This window comes from Amblyraja radiata, chromosome 10 (assembly GCF_010909765.2).
Source record: "Amblyraja radiata isolate CabotCenter1 chromosome 10, sAmbRad1.1.pri, whole genome shotgun sequence".
NCBI classification, from domain to species: Eukaryota; Metazoa; Chordata; class Chondrichthyes; order Rajiformes; family Rajidae; genus Amblyraja; species Amblyraja radiata.
In genome coordinates, this window is record NC_045965.1 from 40,433,148 (window position 1) to 40,450,793 (window position 17,646).

A 17,646-nucleotide genomic window follows, 5' to 3' on the forward strand; every position below is an offset into this window, starting at 1 on the left:
GGGCCTGATCTCAGACAACGATGAGAAGGCCTACTGGGAGGAGGTGGCAGATCTGGCACTCTGGTGTCAGGACAACAGCTTCCTCTTGAACATCAAAAAAACTAAGGAGCTGATCGTGGACTTTAGGAGGGCACATCATCCGAGGATGTACACACCATTGAGGATAAATGGGGATACTGTGGATAGGGTGAGCTGTTTTAAATATCTGGGAGTCCACATCTCTGAGGATATGACATGGACATCACACGCCGAAGCACTCGTGAGTAAGGCCAGGCAGCGCCTTTACCACCTCAGGCAATTGAGGAAATTCAGAGTGTCTCCGAGGATCCTCCAGTGCTTCTACTCAGTGGCTGTGGAAAGCATCTTGTCCGGAAATATTACCATCTGGTTTGGGAATTGCTCTGCCCAGGACAAGAAGGCTCTGCAGAGAGTAGTGCGTTCGGCCGAACGCACTTTGGGAACTTCACTCGCCCCTCTGCAGGAACTATACATCAGGAGATGCAACTCCAGAGCCAATAAAATCATGGGAGACCCCTTCCACCCATGCAACGAACTGTTCCAGCTGCTACGGTCAGGCAAACGTCTCCATTGCCATGCTGTGAGAACAGAGAGGTTGAGAAGGAGTTTCTTCCCAGAGGCCATTAGGACTGTAAACTCCTATCTCACCAGGGACTAACTTTACTGTACCATTCTACTGCTTTTTAAAAAAAAAGTGCTGCTTTTTTTCCCTTTTTCCTTTGGCCGCGAGCATTGCCACTTTTCATTTCACTGCACATCTCGTATGTGTATGTGACGAATAAACTTGACTTGACTTGAAACCTTTATTACTGTTTATCAACATGAGGACCAAAGTTGTGCCAATGAAAGTCAAAGAAGCCATTATGAGACTGAGAAACAAGAATACAACTGTTAGAGACATCAACCTAACCTTAGGCTTACCAAAATCAACTGTTTTGAACATCATTAAGAAGAAAGAGAGCACTGGTGAGCTTACTAATCGCAAAGGGACTGACAAGCCAAGGAAGACCCCCACAGCTGATGACAGAAGAATTATCTCTATATTAAAGAAAAAAAAACAAACGCCTGTCCGACAGATCAGAAACACTCTTCAGGAGTCAGGTGTGGATTTGTCAATGACCACTGTCCGCAGAAGACTTCATGAACAGAAATACAGAGGCTACACTGCAAGATGCAAACCACTGGTTAGCCGCAAAATATGGTTGGGTTACAGTTTGCCAAGAGTACTTAAAAGAGCAACCACGGTTCTGGAAAACGGTCTTGTGGACAGATGAGACGAAGGTTAACTTATATCAGAGTGATGGCAAGAGCAAAGAATGGAGGAGAGAAGGAACTGCCCAAGATCCAAAGCATACCACCTCATCTGTGAAACACGGTGGGGGGGATCTTATGGCCTGGGCATGTATGGCTGCTGAAGGTACTGACTCACTAATCTTCATTGATGATACAACTGCTGATGGTCGTAGCATAATGAATTCTTAAGTGTATAGACATCATGGCTGGCGGTTCATTCTACAGCAAGATAATGATCCAAACATACTGCTAAAGCAACAAAGCAGTTTTTCAAAGCAAAAAACTGGTCAATTCTTGAGTGGCCAAGTCAATCACCCGATCTGAACCCAATTGAGCATGCCTTTTATATGCTGAAGGGGACTAGCCCCCAAAACAAGCATAAGCTAAAGATGGCTGCAATACAGGCCTGGCACAGCATCACCACCAGATAAAACACCCAGCAACTGGTGATGTCCATGAATCACAGACTTCAAGCAGTCATTGTATGTAAAGGATATGCAACAAAATACTAAAAACGACTACTATCATTTACATGACATTGCTGTGTCCCAAACATTATGGTGCCCTGAAATGGGAGGACTATACAAACACTGCTGTAATTCCTACATGATAAAACCAAATGTATAAAAATGGCCTTTATTAAAATCTGACAATGTGCACTTTAACCACATGTGATTTTTTTCTATTACAAATCTCAAATTGTGTACAGAGGCAAATAAATAAATGATGGGCCTTTGTCCCAAACATCGACCCAAAACGTCACCCATTCCTTCTCTCCAGAGATGCTACTTATCCTGCTGAGTTACTCCAGCATTTTGTGCTTATCGTCCTTCCATTCCCTGCCTATTCATGCATCTGATTGAATGCCTCTTAAACATGGCTGTCATATTTACCATAAGGTTTTGCTCTCTAGCATTTAACATATCTATCATGGGAAAACAGACTGTGTCCACCTTAGGTATTACCACCAGGGGGTGCCGTACGATGGCAGCTCCGCCAGAAGTCTGCTCGTTTTTTCATCTTTTTTTTATTTTTGGTGTTTGTTAAAAGTTTGTTTTAGTGTTCTCTGGTTTGTCTTATCTGGGGAGATGGGGAGGGGATCGGGGGAAACTTTTTTTCAGATTCTTACCTTGCCGGAGATGCGATTGATTTTCACATCACATTCTCCGGGCGCTCTGTGGCCTTCCATCGATGGAGTTGGAGCCCTCCTCGGACTGTCGTGAGCCCCACATCGGAGCTGATCCCTTGCCTGGGATCGTTCCAACCGCAGCCTGCGGACTTACCATCAAGAGCTCGCAGTCTCGGGAGAGGCCAAGTCGGGAGCTCCAACGTCGTGGAAGGTTTGACCAGCCCCGACGCGGGGTTCGATCGTCCAGCGCAGGGGAGCTGAGATCCCCCCGATGCAGGAGCTGCTCGCCTCGACGCGGGGGGCCAAAACGCCGCCAGCTACAGGAGTCAAGATCGTCCCGTCAACGTAGGGCTCGAGGCCCCCGACCGCAGAAGAACAAAGGGAAGAGACTTGAATTTTATTTTGCCTTCCATCACAGTGAGGAATGTGTAGGAGTCACTGTGCTGGATGTTCATGTTAAAATGTGTTTTGGGGATCAGTTGCTTTTTATTTGTGTGGCTGACTTGGCAAATGAAATTCCTCGTATGTTGCAAAACATACTTGGCAAATAAAGTACTATTCTGATTCTGATCTATGCCCCTCAAAATGTTATATTTTTCTGACAGGTTACCCTTCAGCCTCTGGCATCTCATAGAACTTGTGGGCGGCACGGTGGCGCAGCGGTAGAGTTGCTGCCTTAAGGGCCTATCCCACTTGGGCGTCATTTGCACGTCACGCAGATGGCGCGTGAAGATTTTGTACATCCCAAAATCCTGGGGCACCGTGCGCGACCACGCGTCACTGTCTACGTCACCACGCACCATGCACGCGTAATGCACACCATGCGAGCACCACGACGCGTAAATGATGTCGCGTAAATGATGTCGCGTAAATGACATGCAAATGATGCCCAAGTGGGACAGGCCCTTTACAGAGCTCACAGCGCCAGAGACCCGGGTTTGATCCCGACTATGGGTGCTGTCTGTACGGAGTTTGTATGTTCTCTCAGTGACCTGCGTGGGTTTTTGCCAAGATCTTTGGTTTCCTCCCACACTCCAAAGACGTACAGGTTTGTAGGTTAATTGGCTTGGTATAAATGTAAATTACCCCTAGTGTGTGTAGGATAGTGTTAATGTGCAGGGATCGCTGGTCGGCGCGGACTAGAGCAGCCTGTTTCTGTGCTGTATCTCTAAACTGAAGAACAATTCAAATTTGTCCAAACAAAAGACACAAAGTGCTGGAGTATCTCTGCTGGTCAGACAGCATCTCTGGAAAACTTGGAGAACTCAAAACATCACCTATCCATGCTCCCCAGAGATGCTGCCTGACGCGTTGAGTTACTCCAGCACTTTGTAGTTCCTTGCTTCCAATTTTGTCCAATATTTCCTAATAACTAATGCACTGCAATCAACGCAACATTTCAGCAAATCACTTCTGTACCCTCTCCAAGACCTTCACATTCCTTCTTATCATATGGCAACCAGAATTGCATGCTATTCTCCAAATGAAGGATTTTGACCCGAAACGTCACCTATTCCATAAACTGACTCGGCTAAGACCCATCCAATCGTTTTACAGAACTGTCCCATTTTAATTAACATATGTTAGACATTTACTATATTTAATCCGCACATTTGAAATGCAAACCTATTGAAAATAGGTTGATGCTTTGATATTTCAGTTGTCTGTCTTCTGGTTCCCAGCATGCAGCTGGTCCTCCCCTACTCCAACCACCCCATCCTACCCTCATATCCACCATTTTGTGCACCTGGACTTACCATCTCGTTATTTAGATAGTACAATTGTTAACCTGTTAATACTCAGCCGGTCTGGGGGTGGGGGGCAGTTTTCTGCATTTTCTAAAATTTGTGCACAGTGAAGTGCCAGAGGATTTGGAGCTGTTGCTATTAAGCAATTAGCCATATTTTTAGTAGATTTGTACATGGAAACAGATCCACAAAGGGAGTGATGAATTCATGAGGCTAGAAATTATGGCTTTAAATGGGTATTGTGCCAGCTTTACATATAGTCTATGGAAGCAAGTATTTCTCTTGGAGAAGTCGCAGGCATTGTACACAATAGAACAGATGGCACAATGGGCTAAGTGTTCGGCTGGCAACCGGAAGGTAGCTGGTTCGAATCCCGCTTGGAGTGCATACTGTCGTTGTGTCCTTGGGCAAGACACTTCACCCATCTTTGCCTGTGTGTGTGAATGTAATTATGTGAAGCACTTTGGGGTCAATGCAAGTTGACTAAAAATGTGCTATATAAATAAAAGAAAAAAAAAAGAAAAACCCTCACGTCCTCAGTTTTTCCCTATTTTGAAATAATTTTGCTTGTCTTACAGCCTTTCCATCTGAATGTAATGAGAGGCAGCATAAAATGTCTTAGTAATGTATAAAATTATTTTCCAATATTAGGAATGTATTGTATTACATTTAACCTGGAGGAAAGATACTGAGCATTGGATGTTAAGGCCTGTAATTAAACACTAAACACATTCAATTCAATCTTTGGTGATTTATACAAAATACTGATTCTCCATATTCACATGATTTATTTTAATTGATGGAATGCTACCAGTGTTAAGGATATAAATGTGTTTAGGACTCTATGTACAAACATTCTATTTCCATTTTTGGTAATGTGGTTAATGGCTTTTGTCCACTTATGTTTAATGTGGTTTAACTGAGTAATTAGCTTTCTAATTTTTGTAAACCTTTTATGTACTTCGTGTGGATCAAAGAACTATTTATATCAATTTTATCAGTTGAATTAAACTGTGAAATTAGCGATGATTCCTTTATTATTGAGCAGTTAATTATGTCAGCTATTAAATTGTGATGTATTGTATTGTCAAACATCACCAAAGTTTCATTTCAAAACCTTGCACATTCTAGTTAATCAATAGGCCAAAGTACTAAGGTGCAGGTTTCGATTTGTGTTTGCTCTCTGTCCTATCCTCTACCAGTCAGCGTCATATTGATTTTTGAAGCTTAAAAGTTAAGAGTTTTCTTCCTGATTTGTGTTCTTTCATAAAATTATATGTCCTATGTAACAAAGTTCTAGGAAACTTTGTGGAGATGGCGTTTTCTGCCATTTACTTTTTGGATAACAAAGGGCAGGTAGGTTGAGCCAAACTTGTGGAGCCATATAGTAAAAGTACTTTTATGTTCTCTCTATTTAATTCTTTCCTCCTAATTTCTGACCTTTTTCATATTGTAATATAAATTAATCAAATATTAGAGATTTATAGTGTTATAAAATGTCTCTTAAGTGTGATTTTTTTTCTTTTGTACTCAATACATTAGTTCTGTATGTTTGATTTGTGTGTTAGATTTCTGAATTATTCCAATTTTAATGCCTGATTTCCCCCACTGATCAAATCTGCAATGCTTAACATGTTTAATGACGTATGTTACCTTACTATTGTGGCTCATTTAATTCCACAAATGTATACATTTATGGCCTAAAGGCAAATGGTTAAGGCCAAGACCAAATACCTGCACCAATTCTATACCAGCAGGTTAGTACCTGAAGTAATCAATCTTATTTTACCTCCTCGCCATTCTGGGAGTAGCAGTCCATTCTGCACGAGGTTCATCAAAGATCTGAAATTGGTTGAATGAAAAACTGCAGTCTCTAATTTAAACTATTATTCAGCACATAAGTGCAATCATTGGGACTTGACTTAAACAAAACAAATAGCAACTGTATTAGACATATGGATCCTCAAAACATTCATTTTGATCAATAAGATAATACATAATATTGCATCTTGTACATTTTGCTGCTTGGTTCTCTTAAAGTATATCCTTATGATAAGATATTTGTCTATTTAAGTTATTACATTTCATTACTTGTAGACATGCGATGATACGCTTCAACTTAAAGGTGCCATATAAATGCTAGCAATCTCCTGACATTCATAGTGTGTGCACTGAGAATGCAAGTGCATTTTTCGAATCCACTTTTTCAATAAAGTGGTTTGTCTATTTCTTAATAATGTTACATTGTCACAGTCACTCAGAGACATTTGCTTAAAGATCCACATGTGTAAATAGGTTAAGTGTGCTGCCTAGCAAATAAATCACCATATGAATATAAACTGTTTTAGTACATCCATCATTCACTTAACTCCCAGTTTAGCCTAGTATTCTTATTGATAACTTAATTTTTTTCGACAAGATTATTCTAAATGTTGCATGTAGAGCAGGTATGTTAGTTTCTGAATTTATGTGGAGAGGACTTCATTGTTTGGAATTAATTGTCAAAATAATATATTAGAAGCAAACTCTGCATTAATGAAATTACATAGTCTATGGTCAACACTAAACTTTGTGGTAATAATTTATAGGTTCTAATCTCACGAAATTACCGAGGGGAAGTTGAAATGTCGATGATTGAGAAGTTTATGCCTTTACTTGTAAAGGAGGAGGATGGAGCTTTGTATCCCATTTTAAAGCAAGACCAAGCCTATTTTCTATGGATTAAATACAAAAACATCTACAGTATCCTTGAATTTAATTTTGAGCTGTTTTTTTTAAATGTTGTACCTTCATAATTTTATACTTTGTCATATCCTGTTAAAATCATAGAACCTTAACCTGAAATCCAGTGGTGTGTACAACAAAGAGAAACACCAACATTTCATTATCATTTGCATTTCTCTTCAAAGTAAAACAGGTAGGCAAAAAGATGTCTAAAATGTGTTTTTCAAGCTATACAACAAAAATATATTCCTGTTTTACCTTATAGAATAAAATGTAGTTGTGCTACTGGCTTTGTTGTATTCTCTGAACTGCCCAGTTTAATAGCGATATCAATTTGATAAAATGGAGAAATCAAAAAGTTTTATATTAATTATAGTAATGGCCATTTGGAGATCTGTGTTTGGTTATAAATCAAACTAGTTTCACATCAGATGCTTGTCCTACTTCTTGTGACTAAACATAAATACAAATCTTTAAATTCTTATTATGAAATAGTTACTGACTTCATCTACTAGAAATTAATATTTTCTCACCAGCATAATTTAATAGAATTAATATAAATTAGTTCGAGGGAGCATGGAGCTTTAATGCATCAGAGTAAATACTTGGTATAATTTTCAAAATAAGTAATTGATAATTTTTTTTCATTTTAAAGTCAAGATAGTTGCAAGGTAAAAATGCATATTTACAGTGGATGCAATGTTAATCAGCAGTTATTTACTGTATATTGTGTTCTCAGAGCAAATTCTTTATGACATCATGAAGCGTATAAAATGACATCATAAAGACATAATACAACGTTTCTTAAAATATCCCTTATAAATTGTTAATGTTCAGTTTTTTATTTCAGTTTGAAATAGAATGTGATGAACAAACACCTTATTTATTAATTTTCAGTATTTAGGATCCTTTGTACTTGAACTAAAAGTTTATTTTCGAGTTAAATGTTAATTTCACAAAACAAAAAGGGAAAGGTATTTAAGTACAGAATCTCTACCCGATATTCATGATTTTCTTGATTTTTTTGAATTCCCTTTTCAGAAAATGCTTAATCATTTCCTGAACTTAATTCATATGTGCCTCAGATGCATTTCCAAGTAATTTAAATGTCAAAGCAGTTACCTGTTTTGTTTACATGAAAGATGGAAAATAATTTGTAATTTTGTAATTTTAATTTTTAATTTGTGCAAACAAAATCATTTTATCTTTCTAAGACTCAGAGCCATAATAGTTCGGGTCGGCAAGGGTCGGTGCTGGGGCCACTATTCTTCACGTTGTATATTAATGATTTGGACAAGGGGATTGAAGGCTTTGTGGCAAAGTTTGCAGATTATACAAAAATAGGTGGAGGTGCAGATTGTGCAGAGAAAGCAGGGACTCTGCAGAAGAACTTGGACAGGTTGGGAGAGTGGGCAGAGAAGTGACCGATGGAATATAGTTGAGCAAAGTGTGGAGACATGCATTTTGGTAGCAGGGATAAAGGCGGAGACTATTATCTAAATGGGGTGAGAATCCAGAAATCGGAGGTGCAAAGGGACTTGGGAGTGCTGTTGCAGGATTCCCAAAAAGTTAATCAGCAAGTCGAATCAGTAGTAAAGAAAGCAAACTCAATGCTAGCATTTATTTCAAGAGGGCTTGTATACAAAAACAGGGATGTAATGTTGAGGCTCTATAAGGTGCTGGAAAGGCCGCATTTGGACTATTGTGAGTAATTTTGGGCACCATGTCTGAGGAAAAATGTGCTGGCTATGGTGAGGGTCCAGAGGAGGGTTACAAGAATAATCCCATGAATTAGTAGGTTAACCTATGATGAGCATTTGTTAGCACTGGGCCTGTACTTGCTTGACTTTAGAAGAATGAGGGGGGACCAAATTGAAACATACAGAATATTGAAAGGCTTGGATAGAATGGATATGGAGAGGAAGTTTCCACTAGTGGGAGAGTCTAAGACTAGAGGTCATAGCCTCAGAATTAAAGGATGTTCTTTTAGGAAGGAGATGAGGAGAAAGTCAAAGGATGGTGAATCTGGATTTTTTTGCCACAGAAGGCTATGGAGGCAAAGTCAATTGATATTTTTAAGGCAGAGATAGCTAGATTCTTCATTATTACAGGTGTCAGAGGTTATGGGGAGAAGGCAGGAGGAGAATGGGGTTTGGAGGGTGAGATAGATCAGCCTTGATTGAATGGCGGAGTAGACATGATGGACCGAATAGCCCAATTCTACTCTGATTCCTTATGACCTTATGATACCAGCCATATTTGTTCATGCCCTATTCAAGCTAGTTTGCCTGGCCCATATGAAAAAGCTACTTACTTAACTACTAAACCAGGTTCGCTTCTTAATAAACAGACACCACACAAACTGTTTGGTAGACCAGATCAAAACTTTACTTAACATCGGCCGACGGAAGGAGGGAGGACTCCAGTCAAGTGACCATTACAGACACTTGACCGTCCTCCGTTCACCTCTCTGAACAACAGAATTACATTGCCTTAAATAGGGTTTTTTTGTCCCCTTAGCACATTTCAGACATTAGTCATGGTCAGAGGTACAGGGAAAGGTTTCCACAGAATGCATCACATCAAAGGCCTTTTGTTTACATGTTACAAGATAACATTGGCCATTTGGTTTACGACATTTTATCTTTCCACTTCCCTGTTCCTCTCTCGTTCTTCATAAACATTGGCTATTTGGATAATGCCATTTTATCTTCACAGAGATCACCCTAGCTCTGTCATTTGGTCCCTCATAAACATTGGCCATTTGGTTTATGGCATCTTACTTCAAAGATGTGACTAGCTGTTTCTTTCTCTGTCACTTCCTCACTTGGGAGACAATGTTATAGGATTTATTATCCCACACACTGCAACCTGAGGCAAGCCTAATTTGAGACTAAATATAAGCTGTAAGCTAGCCCAGAAACCTATTTTAATATCTTCTTATATTTTAACTAAAATTCAGCTTCATCACATATCTCCATGAACCTGGCCCATATCTCTATGAACCTGGCCCATATCTCCATGAACCTTTCCTGTCCATGTATATGTCCTAATATCTTAAAAAATATGTATTTTTGCACCTGCCTCAACTACCCCTTCTGGCAGCTCCTTCCATATGTGAAGAGGTTGCCCGTCCTGTTCCTGTAAAATCTTTCCCGTCTTGCCTTAAATTTATGCCCTAATGTTTAGTTTAGTAAAGAGATACAGTGCGGAAACAGGTTCTTTGGCCCACCGATTCCGCGCCAACCAGCGATCCTCGCACACTGACACTAAACCTACACAGTAGGGACAATTTACAATTATACTAAGCCAATTACAATACAATACAATACAATACAATACAATTTATTTGTCATTTGAACCCCATTGAGGTTCAAACGAAATGTTGTTTCTGCAGTCATACACACAAGAAAGAACCAAGACACAACACAATTTACACAAACATCCATCACAGCGCATCTCCTCCTCGCTGTGATGGAAGGCAAAGACTTATCTCTCCCCTGCACTTCCCATTCCCCTCCCGATGTCAGAGTCAAAGTCAAAGCCCCCGGCGGGCGATGGTAATTGTCCCACGGCCATTTACGCCGCGCCGGGTGGTGCAAGGCCACGCTCCGGGTCTTGTTGTTGGAGCCCCCGGCGGGCGCTAGCAAAGTCCCGCAGCCATTCCAAGCCGCGCGGGGCGGTGATGTAAGGCCCCGCTCCAGGTACTCTTCAACCCCGCAACTCGGGCGGGTGAAGTCGCCGTTGCGGAAGCCCCGAAAAGCGGTCTCCCAGCAGGGACCTGCGGGCTCCCGGTGTCATTGTCCACCAGACCTGCGGTAAGCCTCCGAATCCCCGGGGTCGGGTCGCAGCAGCGCGCCACCACCGCCCCTCCCGCTCCGAACTCGGCCAGATGGTGTGTAGGTCCGCAGCTCCGTGACTGGAGCCCCAGGTCGTTCCTGCTGGAGGCCGCTCCACGGTGCTAGGCCCCAACGACAACGGAGACCCGACAGAGAAAAGGTTGGGTTCTCCGTGCAGGGGATAGATTTTTTTAAGTTTCCCCCACCCCCCGCCCCCCCGCCCCCCACACACATACCCACACGCATACACAAAAAAAATAATAAAAACTACATTCAAACGAGACAAAAAATAATAAAAAGACAGACGGACTGCAGAGGCCGCTGCGACGTGAGTCGCGACGCCCACCGATATGTGTTTACAAACCTGTACGTCTTTGAAGTGTGGGAGGAAACCGGAGATCCCAGAGTAAACCTATGCAGGTCACGGGGAGAACATACAAACTCCGTACAGACAAGCACCCGTTGACAGGATCAAACCTGGGTCTCTGATGCTCTAAGGCAGCAACTCTACCGCTACGCCATCCAGTTCTCTTGTCTGAATCTCCTGACCTGGTTTGACTTATCAAAATGTAATACCTCGAACTTATCTGAAACTCCATTTGTCATTTCTTGGCTCATTTGCCAAGCTGATCAAAATCCTGCTGTGATTCTTCTTAACCATCTTTGTTGTCTACGATACTACCTATTTTGTTGACATCTGCAAACTTACTAATAATGGTTTGTACATTCACCTCCAAATCGTTGATGTAGAAGGCCAACAGCAATGGGCCCAGCACCAAACATTGAGGCACATCACTAGTCACAGGACTCTAGTCTGAATAAACAAACCTCTACTGCTACCTGCTGCTTCCTACCATTAAGCCAATTCTGTATCCAGTTAGCTAGCTCTCCTTTGATTCCATGTGATCTAATTTTTCAGAGCAATCTACCATGCAGAACCTTATCAAAGGCCCTGCTTAAGTCCAAGTACACTACATCTGCAGCCTTGATATGGTTGCCAACTGTCTGTGTTAGCCGGGACATCCCGTATATTGGGCTAAATTGGTTTGTCCCATAAGGGACCACCCTTGTCCTGTATTTGACTGTTACTACTTGTATCGAGGGGACTGTCAGAGCGCCACGTCCGGCCCCGCCTCACCCGCCTCACCCGCCTCACCCGCCCCGATGTAGTGCAGCCCATGGATTGCAGAAGCAGTGCCTCGCCCTCTCTCGGACCTTCACTTACCGCCAACACCACCACCCCTCTTTCTCATGGTCTATCATCGGTTCATGAGTTGGATGGGGTGCCAGGCCAAAACTCCTCAGCTGGCCCCGCTGGCTGGGCTTTGTGTGCAGTCCGGCACCCGGGCCATCTCATCATTCACCCAGCCACGGCCGAGTCGGTCAACGAATTGCCGTCAGGAATTTGTCCCTTATTTTGACCTTTTGTCCCTTATTTGGGAGTGAGAAAGTTGGCAGCCCGAAGCCTTGAACTCATTAACCTTCTTGATTACTTCTTCAAATACGCAATCAAATTAGTGAGATGATTTTGTGAAGCAAAACCATGCTGACTATCCCTAATTAACCTTTCTATTTCCAAATATATCTATATATATTATCCCTCTGAATATCTTTCTTGCACTGATTTTAAGCTGGAAATTAAGTCTGGCCAGAATTTTTCTCTATTTAAAAATGGGTTCCAGCTACTTGAAAATTGCCCCCAAATTCTTGAAATAACAGGTAATTTCTCTTGCCATCTCAGACATTATCATCTGATGATTAAGTATGCACATGGCACATATGATGGAATGGGAGTAACCCGCTACATTCCATCTTCAGGTCCTTGTATGCTCTAATAAGCTAATTGGAAAATAAATCAAACTTTCCTGTAAACTCCTTAATAACCTTACTAATCTTGCTTCTCCGCAATACTAGATATAGATTTCACTTCCTCAGTTGCCCTGATCTCCATTTGATATTGATTGAAGACTTGAAAGATTTGGTTATAATCCCCAGTTCCAAGCCATATACACCCCACATATAACTTCTGGAAAAAAATGCATTTGTAGGCTGCACATTGTGAATTGTGTTTGCCATTCGTAGACTACACATGAATTGTGGTTTGCCATGAAGAAGCTAATGAGTAATAGCCCCAATAACTATAACTGACATGACCATCTAGTTGGCATGTAGCAGTTTTAATCAACTATGTCTCACCGGTAGGGTAGCAATTTTAAAGCAATCCTTTAACGTGTTACATTGTAATTCAGTACCATGTGTAGGCTGTTAATAGAGTTTTTTTTCATTCAGTTATGATGGTTAAAAACCCTCACTGATCAAAACATAGGTACTTCTAAAAAAAAGTGTTGGTTAATAGAGTTAATTAATGCCTTAGTTATTTCCAGAAAATAGCGATTCATATCTGTAGTTACATTGTCTTAGTTTGACTGATGCACCCTTATTTCAACAGTTGAATTGATTAGAAATTTGGCATTTTACAATGCCGCCTTCCATTACATTGAGATTAATTTTCTTTTTATAAATTATCAAATGTAATGTAATTTTGAAAGTATTGTTTAAAATTTTAATAATAGTTGGCATAAATTTTAAATTGCTTTCAGTCCATAAATTAAAAAAAAGTCAACTAATGAGTGTGGATAATTTAATAATGGTAATTTCTTATTAAAAATCCTTTATGGAGAGGTCCATTTCACATAATGTACATCAATAGTTATCCAATAGTAAAGTCCTTTTGTCACCCCGAAGATGTGAAGGATGTTAAATGATCATTACTTGCCTTTGTTCCTTTCTCTAAATTGAAACGTCTTGGGGTAGCTTGTTTGACCAGTACAGGGGTCAAAGTTTAAGAATAAGGGGTAGGCCATTAAGGATTAAGAGGAAAAACCTTTTCACTCAGAGAGTTATGAATCCGTGGAATTCTCTGCCACAGAAGACAATGGAGGCCAATTCACTGGATGCTTTCAAGAGAGAGTTAGATTTAGATCTTAGGGCTAAAGGAATCAAGTGATATGGGGAAAAAGCAGGAATGGGGTACTGATTTTAGATGATCAGCCATGATCATAATGAATGGTACTGCTGGCTCGAACTCGAAAGGCCGAATGGCCTACTCCTGCACCTATTTGCCTATGTTTCTTTGTTTCTAAATTATGCTGCAGAATTTTAGCAAATGAGTAAGTGTGGCAACTCATTGCAAAACGGAACCATATACAGGTACTGAAATTGATGTTTACTATTGGATGTTAAATGATTTAATAATTGTAAGCTGAGCCAGTATATCAATGATTTGCATTTTGTAACTTCAGTATCATTGGGTTCAAGGATCAGAGCTTGAGCTGGAAAAGGAATGGGAAGGGTCAAAGGTCAAGGTCAAAGGTCAAAAACTTTATTTGCCATTTGTGCTTACACACATAGGAACTCTTGTGCGGCTATTCAGAGAGTCAAGTTACGTTAAAAATTAAAATTAAAAAATTTTTAAAATTTTTTTAAAAATTTAAAAAGACACACAGAAGACACATAGAGCATTGTAGCTTGCACAAACACTATATCAGGACATCAGTTCATTTTGTTGTGTTTTGGCCAAGAGTCTCACTGTTGCAGGGAAGAAGCTCTTAAAAAAAGCGTGTTCTATTTGTGGCGATACTGTCCGCTCGTCTGTGCCTGAGGTTGTATGTGCAGTTTTTGTGTTTGAGCAGGGAGTGAGCTGGATGTAGTGTGTCTCTAATGATTCTCCCTGCTCTTTTTTGACAGCGCTGTGTGTAGATTGTGTCCATGGAGGGGAGTTCAGTTCTGATGATCCTCTCTGCAGTCTTTATGACTCTTTGCAGAGCCTTCCTCTCTATCTGTGTGGTGTTTCCATACCACACCGTGATGCCTGTGGTGAGGATGCTCTCTACCAGTCCTTTGTAGACCTGGGTGAGAGGGCGACAGTGCAGACCAGCTTTTCTGAGCAGCCTGATGAAGTACAGTCTCTGCTGGGCTTTTTTCACTGATGGGACAAGCTAAATTTGTTGTTCAAAAATTATCTGCTCGGAAAGATTTTGGTGTTGGGAAGTGACTGAGTAAACCAAATGTAAATATTGCCAGTCCATTGGTTAATAATCAACAATGTGTTATGTATGATGCTTCATTTGGCGTTTGTGGCTATTAGCAACTATACTTTTCTAAAGGCAGTAATACTCACTGATAGCAATCTATGTTAAAACAGGAAACAATATTGTACAGTTTCTTCAAGATCATCTTAAGAAATCCCTTGAGGACTTGCTTCCACTCTGATTTTCTGTGTTTTGAGGTGAATGATCAGGCCAGACTCTTTTACACATATGGGGTAGGGGTTGCATGACAGAATGGGCAACGGGTAGTTTGTGAGATGATGTTATTTTTCAACCGTGTACACAGGGCTCTTGTGTGTTCACTGTTCATGGATATGGTGGAACGAGGCCAATAATTAATTTCATCATCAATTATCTTCCATTTGTTGAGAAGTGGCTCTTAAAATATGACAAGTAGGCCACTTACCAGGGACAAACCATGAAACATTATTGTTGCAGGCAGTGTCGTAGAGTTGAGACAGATTGGTAGAGGACTATTGTCTTGTGGATGTTGAGTTTAAGACTTGTATGCTTTAGTAAAGAAGTCAATAGTCTGAGGTCAACTTCCCACTTTACTTTCCCTCATGGAGTCTTCCTTGGGCAATTCTTTAATTGAAGATAGACACAAAAAACTGGAGTAACTCAGCGGGTCTGGCAGCATCTTTGGAGTGAAGGAATGGGTGAAGTTTCGGGTCGAGACCCTTCTTCAGACAAGCTAGTCTTCCCCATTCTGTCATGCAACCCCTACCCCATATGTGGAAGACTAGCTAGTCTGAAGAAGGGTCTCGATCCGAAATGTCACCCATTCCTTCTCTCCAGAGATGCTGCCTGTCCCACTGAGTAACTCCAGCTTTTTGTGCCTATCTTTGGTTTAAACCACGTCTGCATTTCCTTCCTACCCACTTCTGTAATTGATGCTGCCATCACAATGGACCCACAATGTGCTGTTGATCTGCCTCACTTCATGCACCTCTCACAAAAAATGGCCTCCACTTCTTTATTTTTATTTTTCATTTTATTTATTTATTTATTTATTTATATTTATTTATATAGCACATTTTTAGTCAACTTGCATTGACCCCAAAGTGCTTCACATAATTACATCCACACACACAGGCAAAGGTGGGTGAAGTGTCTTGCCCAAGGACACACACAGGCAAAGGTGGGTGAAGTGCCTTGCCAAGGACACAACGACAGTATGCACTCCAAGCGGGATTCGAACCAGCTACCTTCCGGTTGCCAGCCAAACACTTAGCCCATTGTGCCATCTGTCGTCACCAAGAATTGAATGAAATAAATTATATCTTCGTCTCCAAATTCTCCAATTACCTCCATCTGTTTCCTGTCCCATTAAATATCTGAGAACATTCTTTTTGCAGGTATTTGATATCTGATAAAGCCACCAGAATTTTATGAACGGCAAAGGATGCTCAACATTACAAACAGTAAACCAAAAGAGATACATAATACAAAGCTGTTACTTTCTTTGTTTATGTGGCTCAATAAATTAACATGACTTTCTTTTCATAATTTAGATTTTCATCGAGTACTTTGGAGATCTCGAACAGGAGAGTATAAAAGACAATTTTATTCTAATCTATGAGCTCCTTGATGAGATTATGGATTTTGGCTACCCGCAGATCACAGAAACTAACATCCTGCAGGAGTAGGTATATTCAGCATGTCTGCTGTATGTTTACTACATCCAGTGAACTTTCTTTTGTAAAAAGGCATTTGATGCTGGGTGTCTGAGTTTGCCAGGTATTTGTCCATTAAAGTTCTTGATGAATATGGAGAAAATAAATTACCATCCAGATCAACTCTGATCTTACTGAATGACAAAACATGGCAGTTTAAATGGAATGCTGTTCTTGCATTCCACATTGGTATAAAATTTCAGGACCCTTTTTAATTGATTCCTTTCTTTCTGAAATAACTTGAAAATGTTCTCTTGTTGTCTAAATGGTCATCTTAACATTAATTGTATGTTCATTTCAGTGAACTGAGTTACGGAATTGTTGACATGGACTACTTTTTTAAAATCTGTCCTTATTTTGCTCATTTTAAATATGCCTTTAATTAGCTTAACCAACATTGAAGAACAGTTCCAACAAGGTGAAAAATGTTGAAAATTTGACCATGTTCTTCATATTTTCATGAGCTGTTGTGTGCCAGTTGAATATCACAGTCGGCTCCCGGTTTCAATTTATCATCCATACAACTGTACTTTTAATAGAAGTTATTATATGTTCCTCCAATATAACCCACTCCATCAACCAACAATGCCCTGATAACATTCATTAACTGCTGTATCCAGCCAACACTGTGTAGGCACAAGTTGGAAGCTGAGCTTCAAGTCATTGTGGACCTATTTGCTGAAGTGTCTGAGAAAGGGGTGGATACTTAACATTGATAATGCAAAAGCCTTCCACCAACCTGTATCCACTGAACAATGCTGCACTTTGACAATAAAGATTCATGGTGAGATCTTGGAAAATGTTGACCATTTCCTGTATTTCAGGAGCCACCTCGCACTGAATGAAATAATTAGAGAGATACCATTAATCCTGTCTGTTCAAAATATTTTATAAACAATAGGTGAACCATAGCAGCACCCTCTTCCGTGTCAACAAACTGGCACTATCTACACTTCCTCCCTGGTGGGCTGGCTGTATCTGTCACATGTCCAAGATCAAACTGCCAATCCAAACGCTCTATTCTAAGGTCCAGCATTGTGGGAAATATCAAATGGTCAGAGGAAAAGCCTAAAGGATGTCCTCAAAACCTCCTTGGAAACCCCCACCAAC

At 40.6% G+C, this 17,646-nt stretch overlaps 1 protein-coding gene across 3 annotated transcripts in view; it reads left to right on the forward strand.

Moving 5' to 3' along the window:
• Nucleotides 1-5,345: 5,345 nt before the first annotated feature.
• Nucleotides 5,346-17,646, forward strand: part of LOC116977835 (AP-1 complex subunit mu-1-like) — a 29,945-nt gene continuing 17,644 nt past the window's right edge. The window contains exons 1-4 of one of the 3 annotated variants that reach the window (XM_033028643.1): nucleotides 5,346-5,544; nucleotides 6,777-6,930; nucleotides 7,038-7,105; nucleotides 16,375-16,505. In XM_033028643.1, the coding sequence (XP_032884534.1) occupies nucleotides 5,503-5,544; nucleotides 6,777-6,930; nucleotides 7,038-7,105; nucleotides 16,375-16,505 (395 nt within the window). In that variant the 5' untranslated portion in view covers nucleotides 5,346-5,502. The remainder of the gene's footprint in view (nucleotides 5,545-6,776; nucleotides 6,931-7,037; nucleotides 7,106-16,374; nucleotides 16,506-17,646) is intronic. The other 2 variants (XM_033028642.1, XM_033028644.1) reach the window with 2 other exon arrangements.